This window comes from Emydura macquarii, unplaced genomic scaffold (genome assembly GCF_026122565.2).
Source record: "Emydura macquarii macquarii isolate MOO-44397 ecotype Brisbane River unplaced genomic scaffold, CSIRO-AGI_Emac_v2 contig_1882, whole genome shotgun sequence".
Taxonomy (NCBI): domain Eukaryota; kingdom Metazoa; phylum Chordata; order Testudines; family Chelidae; genus Emydura; species Emydura macquarii.
Window position 1 is genome coordinate 311,613 of NW_027132019.1, and position 15,889 is coordinate 327,501.

Below are 15,889 nucleotides of genomic sequence, written 5' to 3' on the forward strand. Positions count from 1 at the left end.
CCTTGTATTACAACAGCCTGCTATTAAACTAAGACTAGCCATATCGATAATATCCCGATATTTAACCCAGTATAACCATACAATCAACATCCCAAGAATTGGGTTTAACATACGCAGTCATAATTATGACAGCTCACCTCCATGTCTGTCACAATACCGTTCCAGGGTGGGATGTCTTTTATGAATACAGTACAGAGACAGTCAGAGAGAAAGTGAGCAATAGACGACTTTGATGTGTGAAATGAAGTTTGAGTTCCATGGATACTCATGCATTTCACTTTGAAACCCACTTCTCACAAACCTCTATTATAGCTGAATAACAGGTATTGGGATTACTCTGTACTAGGCCAGTGGTTTTCAACCTGTGGTACATGGACCTCTGGGGATCTGCAGATTACATGTTAGATTTCCAAAGGTATTCACATCTGCATTTGAAATTTGTAGGGGTTTGGAAATGAAAAAAAATGTTGTAATCCACTGTACTAGAGAAACTTCGGACATCCCTCAATACAAGGGTGGTGTCTCCCAAACGATTCATTCTTGGATTTTTTTGGTGACCAAGGAGCCCAATTCGTGCCCCAGAAAAATCTGCAGGGCACTAGAAAGTGACAGCCCAGGCAATGGATATTGTATACGCTGATCCCAATTTCTGCACCCCTTCGGATAAAGGCTGAAGATTGACATCACAGAACCTGAGGACAACCTTTCGGCTACTAACCCAGGGATAGAGGAGTTAACTTTTAACTCCTTAATATAGGAGTTAACTATTAGCTAGATATTAGTACCACCCAGACCTTTGATTGTTGACACGTATTTGAATGAGGGCTAAGAGGCTGCAATCTTTTCACATTCTGAATAAATCCACATGACACAAGCTACATTTTAGGTCCCCCTCTAACCTGAGAAATGGTCTCTGGAAGAAGGTCAGAGGGGAAAGAATAGGATTACATGTGTCTGCAAAAGTACACTTCTATCAATTGTTATACAAAAACTTTTCATCATAATATAATTTTTACAAACCAAACTTTAATTCCATGCATGTCTATGGAAAATCAGCAGCAGAGTCTGCTAAAATACACTTCTATCAATTTTTATGCCAAAACCTTTCATCATAATATAATTATTACAAACCAAACTTATTTTCCATGCATGTCTATGGAAAGCCAGCAGCAGAGTTGTTGGAATCTGTACAGGAAGGAGCTAGGGTAACTTTACTACTTAATGACTTTAGCTTTAGAAAGTATTTCAGAGGTATTCCAAATACTCTGTGTAATGGGTTTGTTCTATTAACGCTTTGTTCAGTGAGCTATTGTATGATACCGTCTCCTGGTAACTGACCAGAAGATGTTTCTAGCACATACATGCAGAGTCATGCACACAATAACTCTGCAATACTTGCATGAGACTTTCATAAAAGTCATGAGCCAATAGAACCACTGGTCTGTGTTTCAGGAAAGAGTAGAGAAGAGGTGCAGGAAAAGGGATTATAATAGCTCATCACCTGTTACACAAGTGTGGCTGAAGGAACTTGCACACTGATGTATATGAGTGTAAAATTAGTGTTTTCACTAATCACCGTTTGAGTCTCCATCCCCTCTACCACTGAGCTGAAGTAACTGTGTTAGCTTCTAACTTACCAAATATCTACTGAATCTTTGCCTGGGGAAAGCATAGGGGACCTGTGAGGATAAAGAGAAGCCTGTAGGATGATCAGCTTCTCTGGATTCAGTGAACACTGGCCAGGCAAAGATCTTCAGTGTCTCATGGAGAGATATTTGGGGGGTCAGAGTGTCTCACCGGGAGCGTTTGGTAAGTGAAAGTTAATCGAGCCCACTTCTGATTGAATTTACAGAGTGACGCTGTTGCAGTCAATGTTCCTGAACTCAGAACCTGGAAAACTCACAGTAATGAGGATTTTTTTTATAAGTCTGAGAGCTATGAACATTCCTGATTTACAGCATCAAATATATCTAACTAGTGTGTGTCAGGAGGAATCTTTCCCTGTGAGGAAGTTATATCTTAGCTGTCTATTGCAGGGCTTCTTCTACCTTCCCTGAAGCCTTTTGTGCTAGCCACTGGATACTGGGCTAGATGGAGTACAGTTCTGATCCAATCTGGCTATACCTATCTTTTTATAGATGGTGTAAATAAGAACGGCCAGGCTGGTCAGACCAATAGTCAATCTAGCCAAGCATCCTGTCTTCCAACAGTGGCAAATACCAGGTGCTTCAGAGGGAATGAAAGGAACAGATAATCACCAAGTGTAAATCCAAATCTATGCTTTTGCTGATCTTTCTTCACCTCTTGCAAGACTCCAGACTTGTACTGAGAGCAGAATGATGTCTCATTCAATATCATCTAGTCTCCTGTTATTTTTCCTTTCAGGAAATAACTTTCAAAACTCCTCGGACCTCCCCAGAGCATTATGTCAGCTGTCAATGACACCATATTCAAACCTGCAGTTTTCCTTCTCACCGGAATACCTGGGCTGGAAGACGTCAATGTCTGGATTTCTATCCCATTCTGTTTTATATACATTACTTCCCTATTAGGAAATTCATTCATTCTGTTCATTATAAAAACAGATCCAATCCTCCATGAGCCCATGTACATTTTCCTTTCCATGTTGGCCATCACAGACCTTGGCTTATCGATATCCACCATGCCAACCATACTGAGCATATACTGGTTGAACTCTAGAGAGATTAGCTTTGATAACTGTTTTGCCCAGCTGTTCTTCATCCACTCACTTTCCTTCATTGAATCCGCCATGCTCTTGTTGATGGCCTTTGACCGCTTTGTTGCAATCTGCAACCCGCTGAGATATGCTTCCATCTTAACCCCACCGAGAGTAGCCAAGATGGGACTGGTATCTCTGCTAAGAGGGGTGGGTGTTGCATTCCCCACTCCCATTCTCCTGAAACAGCACCGATACTGTCAAGCCAACATACTCTCCCATTCCTACTGCCTGCACCAGGAAGTCATGAAGATGGCTTGTTCGGATATCAGAGTGAACAGCGTCTATGGCTTATTTGTAATAGTCTCCACGGTGGGGTTGGACTCGCTGTTCATTCTCCTATCTTATGTGATGATCCTCAGAACAGTGCTGAGCATCACATCCCACGCAGAGCGCCTCAAGGCGCTGAACACTTGCATCTCCCACATCTGCGCCGTCCTGCTCTTCTACACGCCAATGATCGGATTGTCAGTGATACACAGATTTGGGAAGAACTCTTCTTCCTTCATTCAGATAGTCATGGGCTATGTCTACATGATGGTCCCACCTCTGATGAACCCAATCGTCTACAGCGTGAAAAGCAAACAAATTCGTGTGAGGATTGTCAGATTGTTCATCAAAGAAAAAGTCAGTTCATCACCCGGCTATAGTGCTGATGACACGGGAGATGAAAAACAAGTGCCACCTATTCCATCTTAGAGACTTACATCCAAGAGGGCGTGTGCTGCAGATCTCATCTCTTTACAGAGAGGTTCAGACTCGATTGAGACCTGGAGCAATGGGACAGGGGCTGTCCTAGCAGCTGCTAATGGAGGACAGCGCACTGGGGTAACGGGACTGAGACAGGAAGCCGTATTTACAAAGTGACTGTGTTTGTGTAGAGCCAGGGGATGGGTGGGATATTATCACAGAGAAGAACGTGGATGTTTTGTCCCATTGTCCATGACCTGTCTCTGTCCCCCCTCTGGTTAAAGGCCCAGGGGCCATGAGAAAAGCTGCAGAGCTGTTTTGCAGTTGCAGTCCTGGCCTTTCCTGAGCACTCTGGCTGCTGCGTGATCCATGAGAGCAGCACCAGCTGTGAGCAAGACTATTCCAGAGGCATGGCCACCCACCCTTTCTCTGCGCCCTCACCCAGGCGCTTGTCACTGAGTCGTTTCAGAGACAGGATTAAAGAAGGAGCCCCAAGAGAAGCCAGTCAGGCAGTGCCCCGCCCCGTGATAGCTCTGCACACAGCACACCTGCTGACCACCCGCCCCCCCACCACCAGGCAGAGCAGAGCTGCGTGTGTGAGTGAGGGTCATACACACTGGAGTCTGACAAGAGACTCAGGTCCAGATTCCATCCCCATCCCCTCCAGTTGTGCTGCCCCACCCATGAAAAGGGCTGGAAACGGGCCTTAGGTCCCCACCAGAGGCATAGCCAGCTCCTAGCCCAGCCCAGCCATTCAGTGGCCATTAGAGGGTGTGTGTCAGGGACTCTCCACTTTGAAGGTGGGAAAGGCCAGTGGGGTCATTCACCCCCTGCTCCACCGTTTGGCCATTCAATGGTCCTCCAACTTTAGGAGCTGACTGAGGCCGAACAGACACAGTTACGTGGAGAGAGGAAGATGGTCCCGGCTGGGGAATAGTTCATGCTTTGGGAAATCCCAGCCTACAGCCGCTTTAAGGGCATGAGACCGGGGCCTTGTAGTGCAGGGCAGGGCCCGGCTCCCCTCACTCCCTGCCACCCACAGGAGCCGTGGGAGCAGGGCCGGCTGCCTCTTCTCCCAGAACATGGGGACACAGCAGGGGAAGAACGGCTGCCCTCGCTCGGCCTGGGGGGATGGGACTGAGCTACCGAGGAACCAGCTGGCAAGGAGCCAGGAAAGCTGCAGCGAGCCAGAACCAATGAAGACCCCAGCAAGGAGGGCGGGGAGCCACCTGGGCAATGGAGCAGGGTGGGGCACAGGCTAAGAGAGCCTGTGTTTTGGAGAACAAATATGACCCCAAACAGGTGGATCTTGTTTTCAGTCTTCCAGGCTGAGAGTAAGTCACTGCAAGGACCTTAGAAGGAGGGGTAGGGTGTCTGCAGGGTACCTCAGGCTGCAAAGGGGAAAACTGGGGTGTACCTCACCAAACAGACTTGGCCAGAGTGTGCTTTGCTCTTTGAAGTCGTTGCCAGGGAGCGGAGGAAAGTTCAGCCCCCAGGCTTCTCTAAACTCCCCTGAGGCTAATGGTGAACAGACCATAGAATCAAAGCCCTGTAACTGCCTCCTTTCTATCCCCGCTGTGCACAGCGCTGAGGGCAGGTCTAGGGCAGCAGAGAATCCAGCTGGTCTCTGGGTTTGGGCTCTGTTCTACGGATCAAGGTACCAGCCACAGGATGGGAGCAGATAGTCATAACCTGGAACATAAACAGATCAAAGCTCTACTGCCTTTTGTGCTCCTGTTGGACACAGCTGTGTGAGGTCCTGTCACACATAAAAATGTCCAGTCCTTTTTTGAATCCTCCTAATCTCCTAAGCAACAACAGCTGGTAGCCACAATTTCCAGGCTTAACTACGCACAGTTTAAATAAAATACGAAAAGATAAAGCTCATTCGATTGTTATAGGGTTTGCATTTAAAATAGAATTCATTAATATATTTTAATCTTTGCCAGGGCCAGGCGAATGCCTGGGGAATGTGAAGCACACGAAGCTGGACATGTTCTCTGGGCACTTGCAGGCTAAAATAGGCACTTGGATCTGGTTCATGTAGCAGCACCAAAGCCGTGCCCCAGCACAATGGGCCTGCAGTGGGATGGGACCCAGCAGTAGGCTATATAGGGATCCTTCACGCAGGGCTTAACAACAAACCCTAACATTGTATAGCAAGTGTTACCAGAAGATTGGTAAATTAAATTGTAATATGTGAGCACAGGACCAGTTGGGATTGACCCAAGAATTCTGAAGGAACACAAATCTGAAATTGCAGAACTATTAACTGTGGAAAGTTACAAAAACATTTAAATCAGCTTCCCTACCAGATGACTAGGAAATAGCTAATGTGACGACAATTTTTAACAGTAATGAAGGTGCCACTGACTGAGTCTCTGACTGCACTCTGGGTGGGAGGATTAAACCTTTACATACCCAGTGTGTGGCTTGGGCTTTGTTCCTCACCAGCTACTATAACCAGCCCCCTCCATCCTCTGCAACGGCCCCTTCAGCAGATCCTGTGGCCTGTGGCTATTGTGACAGGCCCTGGCAGCACATCTCAGATGAAGCTGTGTCCTCAGAGGGCTGAAGAGGGTCCTAGAGCTGTTGTGGAGGCACAGAGATTGTGGGTGGGAGGGCCTGGATATTAGGGGATCACTGAGATCTCTGCATAGCTTTGGGGATCCATGGATGCTGGGTCGCTCTGTTTATATCTCAGGGATAAGGGAAGGGACCTGCCCTACTGGAACAATCTGAGGGAAATTTCCAGGTAGAAGCTCTGTGGAATTTTCCTCCCTCATCCTGCACCCTGGGATTGAAATGCAGGAAAATAGGCTGCTGGGGAGAAATCTGACCCTACATAACTATTATTAGTCTGATTTACTGTATTGCAGCAAGATTACAGCTGTAACAGCATCATTGGTACCACTCGGCCGTCCTCGAGGGAGCCCTTTGACTCCTTTGAGCCGTAAGCACAGCGCTGACAGCCTGGATTGCAGGAAAAGAGCCTGTGGCAGGACTTGTGCTGCTGTCCGGTGTGGTGGCATCACCGCGCATCCCCTGTGAATGGGTTTCCTGCAGTTTCCCATTGGCAGTGAAGCGGTTAAAGCTGTAACATACTAACCAATCAGCTGAGGGTCCCAGGTGGCCAAGTGACTCCAAGGAAATGGGCAAACATGCTTCATAAGGACAGTTGCAGCCTGTATGAGCAGATACTGCCTGCTGCCCTTGCAAGCTCTCCGCTGACTCCTTCTCCGTTAGGGTGCAGACCTCAGCTGGCAGCTGCTCCCCACCTCACAGGCATTGGGTACGTTGGCAGGTTTCTTTGTCTTTAAATATTTCAAACGTCAAGGGAAGGGTAAATGCTGCCAGCTGTTTAATTGGGCAGATGTTCTGTGTAGCGGCAGCTGACTGTGCTGGGCTGTGGGTGTGACTCAGTAACAGGGGCTGGAGAACAGTCAGCACTGGTAGCTGGGGAATCATCTACTCTATGTGCCTATGGTCCCTGGGGGATCATTCCAGGTACCCAGAAATCCTAGATACAAAGGGAGATGGGAGTGTGAAAACCTCAATTTCCCGAGTCAGAATTTCTCCATGGGTCCCATTTCCAGAGGTGCCATGTGCTCTGGACCAGATAAGAGCCCAGGGAATATCAATGGGAAGTTCCCAAACCACCTCAAGTTTATTTGCTTATGGGAATTTCTGTCATGTAGAAACCACTCACAGTTACAGGACATCCTGCATCACTTCCCACTCTCTGCTCTCCAATTGCCAGATGTCAACCTCATCCTTTTTCCTCTCCTGGGGCAGAATCCCATCATTCTCCTACCCTCAGACTGGACCCTGGGCTACAGCACATTGTAGATCAACTGGGGTTACCCAGCAGGTCAAACTTGTTCTGCAACTTCGGTACATCCCTTTGGGAGTCTGTGACCTGTGGTGATCACCCAGTCTTCTTGAACCAAATAGTTTTTTCATCTGAACAGTAGGATAAAAGTGTCACATGGGAGAATAAAAGGGTTTTAAAACAACAGTCTGTACATGTCCCCGATCTCAAGCACCCCCATTCCTTTGGTGACTCCGGCAGAATGAACATCTTTTGACTTTCCCAAGCCGTGTGTGTGTGTGTGAGTCTAAAGCATTTCTCGGCACCAGCTGCCCAACCATTGAGCTGACTGCTAGCACTGGCGAAACAAGCTGTGTAATTTGGCAGGAGCCTGGAAATAGGATGGTTTCAGCGTGAAGCTCAGGTGCTCTCCCTTAATCTCCCTGCAGTGAGAGGTGGCTTTTCTTGAGCTATTGTTTCCCTTCCTCTTTGTTTTCCAACAGCCTGCTATTAAACTAGGACTATATAATACACTGCACAGACAGTCAGAGAGAGAGAGAACAATAGTTGACTTTCATCTGTGAAATGAAGTTTGATTTCCATGAATACTCATGCAGTTCACATTGAAACCTGCTTCTCGCAAACCCTCATCATAGCTGAGTAACAGGTGCTACGTTACAATGTACTAGAGCAGTGGTCGTACTTTGTGGTTGTACAATGTCCTAGACCAGACATTGGGGTCTGTACAATGTACGATATGGTTCTTCGTACCTGCATTTGAAATTTTGTAGGGGTCTGGATGTGAAAAAGGGTTGAAAACCAGTGTACTAGAATGTGAGAGCCCAGGGAATAAGAATTGTATATGCTGATACCAAAGCCTACACCGCTGTGAATAAAGGCTACAGATTGACATGACAGAACCAGCGGAGAACCAGTCAGCTATGAACCCAGGGATAGAGAACGTAGCAGCAGCAAATGATTCCCCAGTTTTTGTTTGCTGATAGTTGATTGAATGAGGGCCAACAGGCTAGAATCCTTTCAAGTTCTCAAGAAGTCAAGATGACACACATTACATTTTAGGTCCCCCTCTAACCTGAGAAATCATCCCTAAAAGAAGATCCGAGGGGAAAGAATGGGTGTGCTAAAGTATAGTTCTATAAATGTTATGCCAAAACTTTACATCATAATACAATCACTACAAAACAAATTTTCATTACATGCATGTCTATTGAAAGCCAACAGCAGAGGTTTTGGTGTAGGAGTAACTTTGGGACTTAATGGCTTTTGCTTCAGAAAATATTTCAGAGGTATTCCAAACTCTGTTTGCAATGGGTTTGTGCTCTTAACTCTTTGTTCAGTGAGCAGTTGTATGATTATGTCTCCTGGTAATAGATCAGAAGCTGTTTGTAACACTTACATTCAGAATCATGCACAGAAAAATGTTGCTATTATTGTGCAAGACGTTCAAAAAAGACATGAAACAAGAGAACTGCTGGTCTGTGTTTCAGCAAAGCATAGAGAAGAGGTGCAGTCAAGGGGCTCATATAGTGGTTGTATGTACTTTACAACCATCACTGTTTACAAGAGCATGTCTGAAGTAACTTGCACTCTCAACTGGATATTAGTGCAAAACCAGTTGTAGCAGGGTGTTGCAGTGCCTGCTCTGTTTCTGCTTCTGCTGCATTCACAATGTTAGTGAGAGGTCCTCAGTTCAGTAACCACTGGTGCAGTTTTATTTACAAGTTGTGCTCCCACCACCTTTTCACCGTACCAAGCTGGCCTTCTAGCGTCTGCACCCAGCAGAAAGGAGCTATCGCTGTACTACGTCTTGCCTCCCTCAGCTGGATTCCCTCCTCTCTGCACTTAATGCAGCCCCAAGGCTAACTGGGTGGGCAGCTGTCTCTGGTTCTCTAATTAGGTCCAGGTTTCTCTCCAACCAGCTCTAATTTACCTCCCTAAACTGCAGCTGGCATGACAGAGGGCAGACTAAGCAGTTCATGTTCATGTTCACCCTGTCACACTGGTGTTTGCACTCTTCATCACTTGGGCCACCAATCCCTCCTCCACACAGCTGAAGTAACTCACTGTGTTAGCTTAGAACTTGCCAAATATCTACAGACCCCTCGCATGAGGAGACGATGCGGGTCCTGTGAGGATAAAGAGAAGCCTGTGGGATTATCGACGTCTCACGACCAAGTCAACAGTGGTGGGGCAAAGCATTCAGATTCTCTTAGAGGGATTGTTGGGGGTCAAAGTGTGTCATCAGGAGCATTTGGTAAGTGGAAGTTAAGAGAGCCTGATTCTGTCTATGTTTTTGCTGATCTTTCTTGACCTCTTGGAAGACTCTAGACTTGCACTAAGAGCAGAATGATGTCTCTTTCAATATCATCTAGTATCCTGTTATTTTTACTTACAGGAAATATCTTTCAAAACTCCTTGGACCTGCCCAGAGCATTATGTCAGCTGTCAATGACACCATATTCCAACCTGCAGTTTTCCTTCTCACCGGAATACCTGGGCTGGAAGACTTCCATGTCTGGATTTCTATCCCCTTCGGTTTAATGTACGTTATTTCCATATTAGGAAATTCACTCATTCTGTTCATTATAAAAACAGATCCAACCCTCCATGAGCCCATGTACATTTTCCTTTCCATGTTGGCTATCACAGACCTTGGCATATCTATATCCACCCTACCAACCATACTGAGCATATTCTGGTTTAACTCCAGGGAGATCAGCTTTGATACCTGTTTTGCCCAGCTGTTCTTCATCCACTCGCTTTCCTTCATTGAATCTGCCATGCTCTTGTTTATGGCCTTTGACCGCTTTGTTGCAATCTATAACCCACTGAGATATGCTTCCGTTCTAACCCCACTGAGAATAGCTAAAATGGGACTGGTGTCTCTGCTAAGAGGGGTGGTCCTAATATTCCCGCTCCCCATTCTGCTGAAACAGTACCGATACTGTCAAGCCAACATACTCTCTCATTCCTACTGCCTGCACCAGGATGTCATGAAGATGGCTTGTTCAGATATCAGAGTGAACAGTGTCTATGGCTTATTTGTAATAGTCTCCACGGTGGGACTTGACTCGCTGTTCATTCTCCTATCCTATGTGATGATCCTCAAAACAGTGCTGAGCATTGCATCCCATGCAGAGCGCCTCAAGGCCCTGAACACCTGCGTCTCCCATGTCTGTGCCGTCCTGCTCTTCTACACGCCAATGATCGGATTGTCAGTGATACACAGATTTGGGAAGAACTCTTCTTCCTTCATTCAGATTGTCATGGGCTATGTCTACATGATGGTCCCACCTCTGATGAACCCAATCGTCTACAGCGTGAAAAGCAAACAAATTCGTGTGAGGATCGTCAGATTGTTCATCAAAGAAAAGGTCAGTTCATCACCCGGCTATAGTGCTGGTGACATGGGAGATGAAAAACAAGTGCCACCTATTCCATCTTAGAGACTTACATCCAAGAGGACATGCACTACAGATCTCATCTCTTTACAGAGAGGTTCAGACTCGACTGATACCTGGAGCAATGGGACAGGGTCTGTCCCTAGCAGCTGCTAATGGAGGACAGAGCACAGGGTTATGGGACTGAGACAGGCAGCCACATTTACAAAGTGACTGTGTTTGTGTAGAGCCAGGGGATGGGTGGGATGTTATCGCAGAATTGCCGTGGATACAGTCAGTACAGGGAAGGAACATGGATGTTTTGACCCATTGTCCATGACCTGTCACTGTCCCGTCTCTGGTTAAACACTCAGGGGCCATGAGAAAAGCTGCAGAGCTGTTTTGCAGTTGCAGTCCTGGTCCTTCCTGAGCACTCTGGCTGCAGTATGATCTATGAGATCAGCACCTGTTGTGGGAGGGGCTATTCCAGGGGCACGGCTGCCCACCTGAACCCTGCGCCCTCACCCAGGCACTTCTGACTGAGTCTATCAGAGACAGGATTAATGCAGGAGCCCTAAGAGAAGCCATTCAGGCAGCCCCCTGCCCCGTGCATAGCTCTGCACACAGCACACCTGCTGTGCCCCCCCTCTCCCCAAAACCGTTCGGCCTCCAGGCAGAGCATAGCTGTGTGTTTGACTGAAGGTCGCACACACAAGATTCCTGGCAAGACACTCAGGCCCAGATTCCTTCTCCATATCTTCGGGATTTTCCCACATTAATTTCGCGTAATTTAAATAAAATATGAAAATATAAAGCTCACTTTATTGTTATGGGGTTTGGATTTAGAAAATAATTTATTATTACTTTTCAGTCTTTGCCACGGCCAGGCATCTGCCTGGGGATGTGAAGTGCAAAAAGAAGGGCATGATCCCTGGGCACCTACAGGTAAAAATAGGTACTTGGATCTTTTATCTGATGCATTTTGCAGCACTTAGGCCGTGCCCCAGCACAAGGTGTCTGCAGTGGAATGGGACCCAGCAGCTGGCTATACAGGGATTCTTCACCCAGATATTAATAACAAACCCTAGAACTTGTATAGCAAGTGTTACCATGAGATTAGTAAATTAAACAGTATTATGTGAGGACAGGACCAGTTGGGATTGACCAATGAGATCTGAAGGAACACAAATGTGAAATTGCAGAACTACTAACTGTGAAAAGTTACAAATCATTTAAATCAGCTTCTGTACCAGATGACTGAGGGATAGCTAGTGTGACGCCAACTTATAAAGAAGGCTCCAGAGGTGATCCCGGCAATTACAAGCCCCCAAGCCGATTTTTAGAACCAGACAATTTGGTTGAAAATGTAGTAAAGAACATTATTATCAGACACTTCAATAAACACAATTTTTTGGGTAAGAGTGAACATGTTTTGATAAAGGAAGCCATATTTCACCAATCTACGAGAGTTCAACATGCATGTGGACAAGGATGATCTAGTGTATTTAGATTTTCAGAAAGCCTTGACAGGGTCCCTCACCAAAGGCTGTTTAGGTGGTTGAGGTTCTGTGGGCTGCTTTTTGCAGGACGTCAGACTAGATGATCAAGTTGTGCCTTCTGATCTTAAATTCTATGAGTCTATGAGTCAGCAAACTAAAGTGTCATGGGATAAAGAAAATCATGCCTCACCAATCTACGTCCATTCTTTAATGGGGTCAACAGCATGCGGACAAGAGAGATACAGTGGACATAGTATATTTAGATTTTTAGAAAACCTTGACAAGGTCCCTCACTAAAAGCTCATAAGGAAACTAATCTGTCATGGTGTAAGAAGGAAGGTCCTCTCCTGGATCAGTAACTGCTTAAAAGATAGGAAACAAAGGGTAGGAATGAATGGCCAATTTTCAGAATAAAGAGCAATAAATAGTGGTGTCCCCCAAGGCTCTGTAAAGGAACCAGTCCTGTTCAACATATTCATAAATGATCTGGAAAAAAGGGTAAACAGTTAGGTGGCCAAAGTTGCAGATGATACAAAATTACTCAAGATAGTTATGTCCAAAGCAGACTGCGAAGAGTTACAAAGGGATCTCACAAAACTGCATGACTGGGCAACAAAATGACAAATGCAATTCAATGTTGATAAATGCACAGTAATGCACACTGGAAAACAGAATACAAACTATACAAATACAATGATGGGGTCTAAATGAGCTGTTACCACTCCAGACAGAGATTTTGTACTTATTGTGGATAGTTCTCCGAAAACATTCGCTCAAGTGCAGCAGCAGACATAAAAGCTAACAGAATGTTGGGAATCATTGAGAAAGGGATAAAAATAAGACAAAATATCATATTGCCTCTTTATAAATCCATGGTGCACCCACATCTTTAATACTATGTGTAGATCTGGTCGCCTCATCTCAAAAAAGATATAGTGCAAATGGAAAAAGTATTGAAAAGGGCCACTAAAATGGTTAGGGGTATAGAACAGCTTCCATATGAGGAGAGATTCATGAGGCTGGAGCTTTTCAGCTTGGAAATGAGATGACTAAGGAGTTACATGATAGAGGTCTATAAAATCATGACTGGTGTGGAGAAAGTAAATAAGGAAGTGTTATTTACTTCTTCTCATAACACAAAAAAAAAGGGGTTACCAAGTGAAATGAATAGGCAGCAGGTTTAAAACGAACAAAAGGAAATATTTCATCACACAACGCACAGTCAACCTGTGGAACTCCTTGCCTGAGGATGCTGTGAAAGCCAAGACTATAATGAGGTTCAAAAAAGAACTGGATCAGTTGGTGGAGGATATATCCATTGATGGCTATTAGCCAAGATGGTCATGGAGGCAACCTCATGCTCTGGTGTCCCTAAAATTCTTGGTCCAAGGAGCTGGGATTCAATAAATTGTGACCCAAAGTAAACTATTTCCTTTTCATCCATTTTTGGGGTGATATTCATAGAAAACTGATAATTCTTCGCTGATAATTCAATTGCAATGACAGCCCACACACAGCTGCCTGGGTCCCCAACAGAAATTGGTTCTTTGTCCTCTGCCTCTTCCTCCTAACAGCAACGGAGGTGCCACTGACTGAGTGTCTGACTGCACTCTGAGTAGGGAAAGGTTTAAACCTCCTGCCCAGTGTATGGGTTGGGCTTTGTTCCTCACCAGCTACCATAACCAGCCCCCTCCATCCTCTACAATGGCCCCTAAGCAGATCCTGTGGGCACTGCCTACTGTAACAGAATCCGATAGCACATAAACAATGTATCTGTGCTCCCACGGAGTTGGAGAGGGTCTTAGAGCAGTAGTGGAGGAACAGAGATTGTGGGTGGAAGGGCCTCCCTATCAGGGGATCACTGAGGTCTCTGCATCGCTTTGGGGATCCATGGATGCTGGGTTGCTCTGTTTATATCTCAGCGAGAAGGGAAGGGATCTGCTCTGCTGGAACAATCTGAGAGAAATTTCCAGGTCGGAGCTGTGTGGAATCTTCCTCCCCCATCCTGTACCCTGGGTTAGTAATGCAGGAAAGGGGGCTGTCAGGAAGAAACTTAACCAAACATAACTATTACTAGTCTGATTTACTGTATTACAGTGAGATTACAGCTTTAACAGCATTATCCGTAGCACTCGGCCGCCCTCGAGGAAGCCCTATGCCTCCTCTGAGCCGCATGCACAACACTGACAGCCTGGATTTCAGGAATAGAGCCTGTGGCAGGGCTTGTGCTGCTGTCCAGTGTGCTGGCATCACCGAGCATCCCCTGGGATTGGGCTTCCTGAAGTTTACCATTGGCCGTGATAGGGTTAAAGCTGGCACACACTGAACCAATCAGCTGAGGGTTCTAGGTGGCCAAGTGTCCCTGAAGGAAATGGGCAAACATGCATCATAAGTACAATTGCACACTGTGTGAGCAGACGCTGCCTGATACCCATTCAGGCTCTCCGCTGACTCCTTCTCCATTAGTATGCAGTTGCTCCCCATCTCGCAGACATTGGGTACGTTGGGTGGAAGAACCCAAACTCAGGGGTCCTTACTAACAAGTCCGTTGTCTAGCGGTTGGTCCAAAATATGCCAGACAGCAGATTAGCAAAATCAAAGTTTATTCTTTACGTAAAGAAGGTGGTCCCTATATGCTAGGGATGACCCTTAACATAGAATTCTAAAAGCTTTTATAGCCTTACACAAACAAGTCTTTTTACATCACAGTTTCCATGGCCATACATACTAAAAAAAACTGCCTATCTAGGAACTTTCTAGCTCAGTATTTTTAACTTTCCTTATCTAAATTACAAAGTCTTTCTCTGCATTCCATCCCTGCTGTCGCTCGGGCTGTATAACTTCTGAACATTCTAAGATTAAATAACCGCTAGAAAGACATTTTCCATCTCAGGCTTTTACAGCCATTTCTAAAAATCAGTTCTCAGATGAAACAGAGACCCCATCTTCTTTTCCCTTCACAGTTGGCAGGTTTCTCTGTCTTTAAATCTTTCAAACGCCAAGGGAAGGGTAAAGGCTGCCAGCTGTTGAGATGAGCAGATGTTCTGTGCAGCGGCAGCTGACTCTGCTGGGCTGTGGGTGTGACTCAATGACAGGGGCTGGAGAGCAGGAAGCACTAGGTATCTGGGGGATCATCCACTCCTTGTGTCCGTGGTCCATGCGGGATCATTCCGGATACACAGAAATCTCAGATTCAAAGGGAACTCAGAGTATTAAATCCACTGTGCCCAAGTCAGAATTTCTCAATGGGTCCCATTTGCAGAATTGCCATGTGCTCTGGACCAGAGGAGACCCCATGGAATATGAGTATTTCCAAATCACTTCATGTTAATTTGCTTATGGGAATTTCTGTCCTGTAGAAACCCCCCACAGTTACAGGGCATCCTGCATCTCTGCCCCTCTCTCTGGTCCCCGAACGCCAGATATCAGCCTCGTCCCTTTCCCTCTCCTATGGTGGATTAACACCATTCTCCCACCCTCAGACTGGATCCTGGGCTACAACACAGGGTGGGTCAACTGAACTTGCCCAGCAGGTCAGACTTGTTCTGCAACTTTGCTTCTTCCCTTTGGGAGTTTGTGACATGTGGTGACCAGCCAGTCTTATTGAACCAAATCGTTTAATGTGAATAGTAGAAAAAAATGTAATTTGAACAGTAAAAATGAAGCATCACATGGGAGAATGAAAGGGTTTAAAACAACAGTCTGTACGTGACTCTTATTTCAAGCACCCCCACTCCTTTGGGACTCAGGC

The 15,889-nt window shown here is 45.9% G+C and overlaps 2 protein-coding genes across 2 annotated transcripts; both read left to right on the top strand.

The window, feature by feature from the left end:
* The first annotated feature begins 2,352 nt into the window (after positions 1-2,352).
* On the top strand, positions 2,353-3,436 carry LOC137159766 (olfactory receptor 51G2-like). Its single transcript, XM_067558243.1, has one exon. It carries the CDS (start codon positions 2,426-2,428, stop codon positions 3,434-3,436), a length of 1,011 nt encoding a protein of 336 aa, XP_067414344.1. The 5' UTR covers positions 2,353-2,425.
* A 6,188-nt stretch (positions 3,437-9,624) lies between these two features.
* Positions 9,625-10,705, top strand: LOC137159767 (olfactory receptor 51G2-like). Its single transcript, XM_067558244.1, has one exon. The coding sequence runs from the start codon at positions 9,695-9,697 to the stop codon at positions 10,703-10,705; it is 1,011 nt and encodes a 336-aa protein (XP_067414345.1). The 5' UTR covers positions 9,625-9,694.
* Positions 10,706-15,889: the final 5,184 nt, after the last annotated feature.

Excerpts from the sequence above, each read along its gene's own strand:
- LOC137159766 (XM_067558243.1), top strand. The coding sequence starts at position 2,426 with ATGTCAGCTGTCAATGACACCATATTCAAACCTGCAGTTTTCCTTCTC.
- LOC137159767 (XM_067558244.1), top strand. The coding sequence starts at position 9,695 with ATGTCAGCTGTCAATGACACCATATTCCAACCTGCAGTTTTCCTTCTC.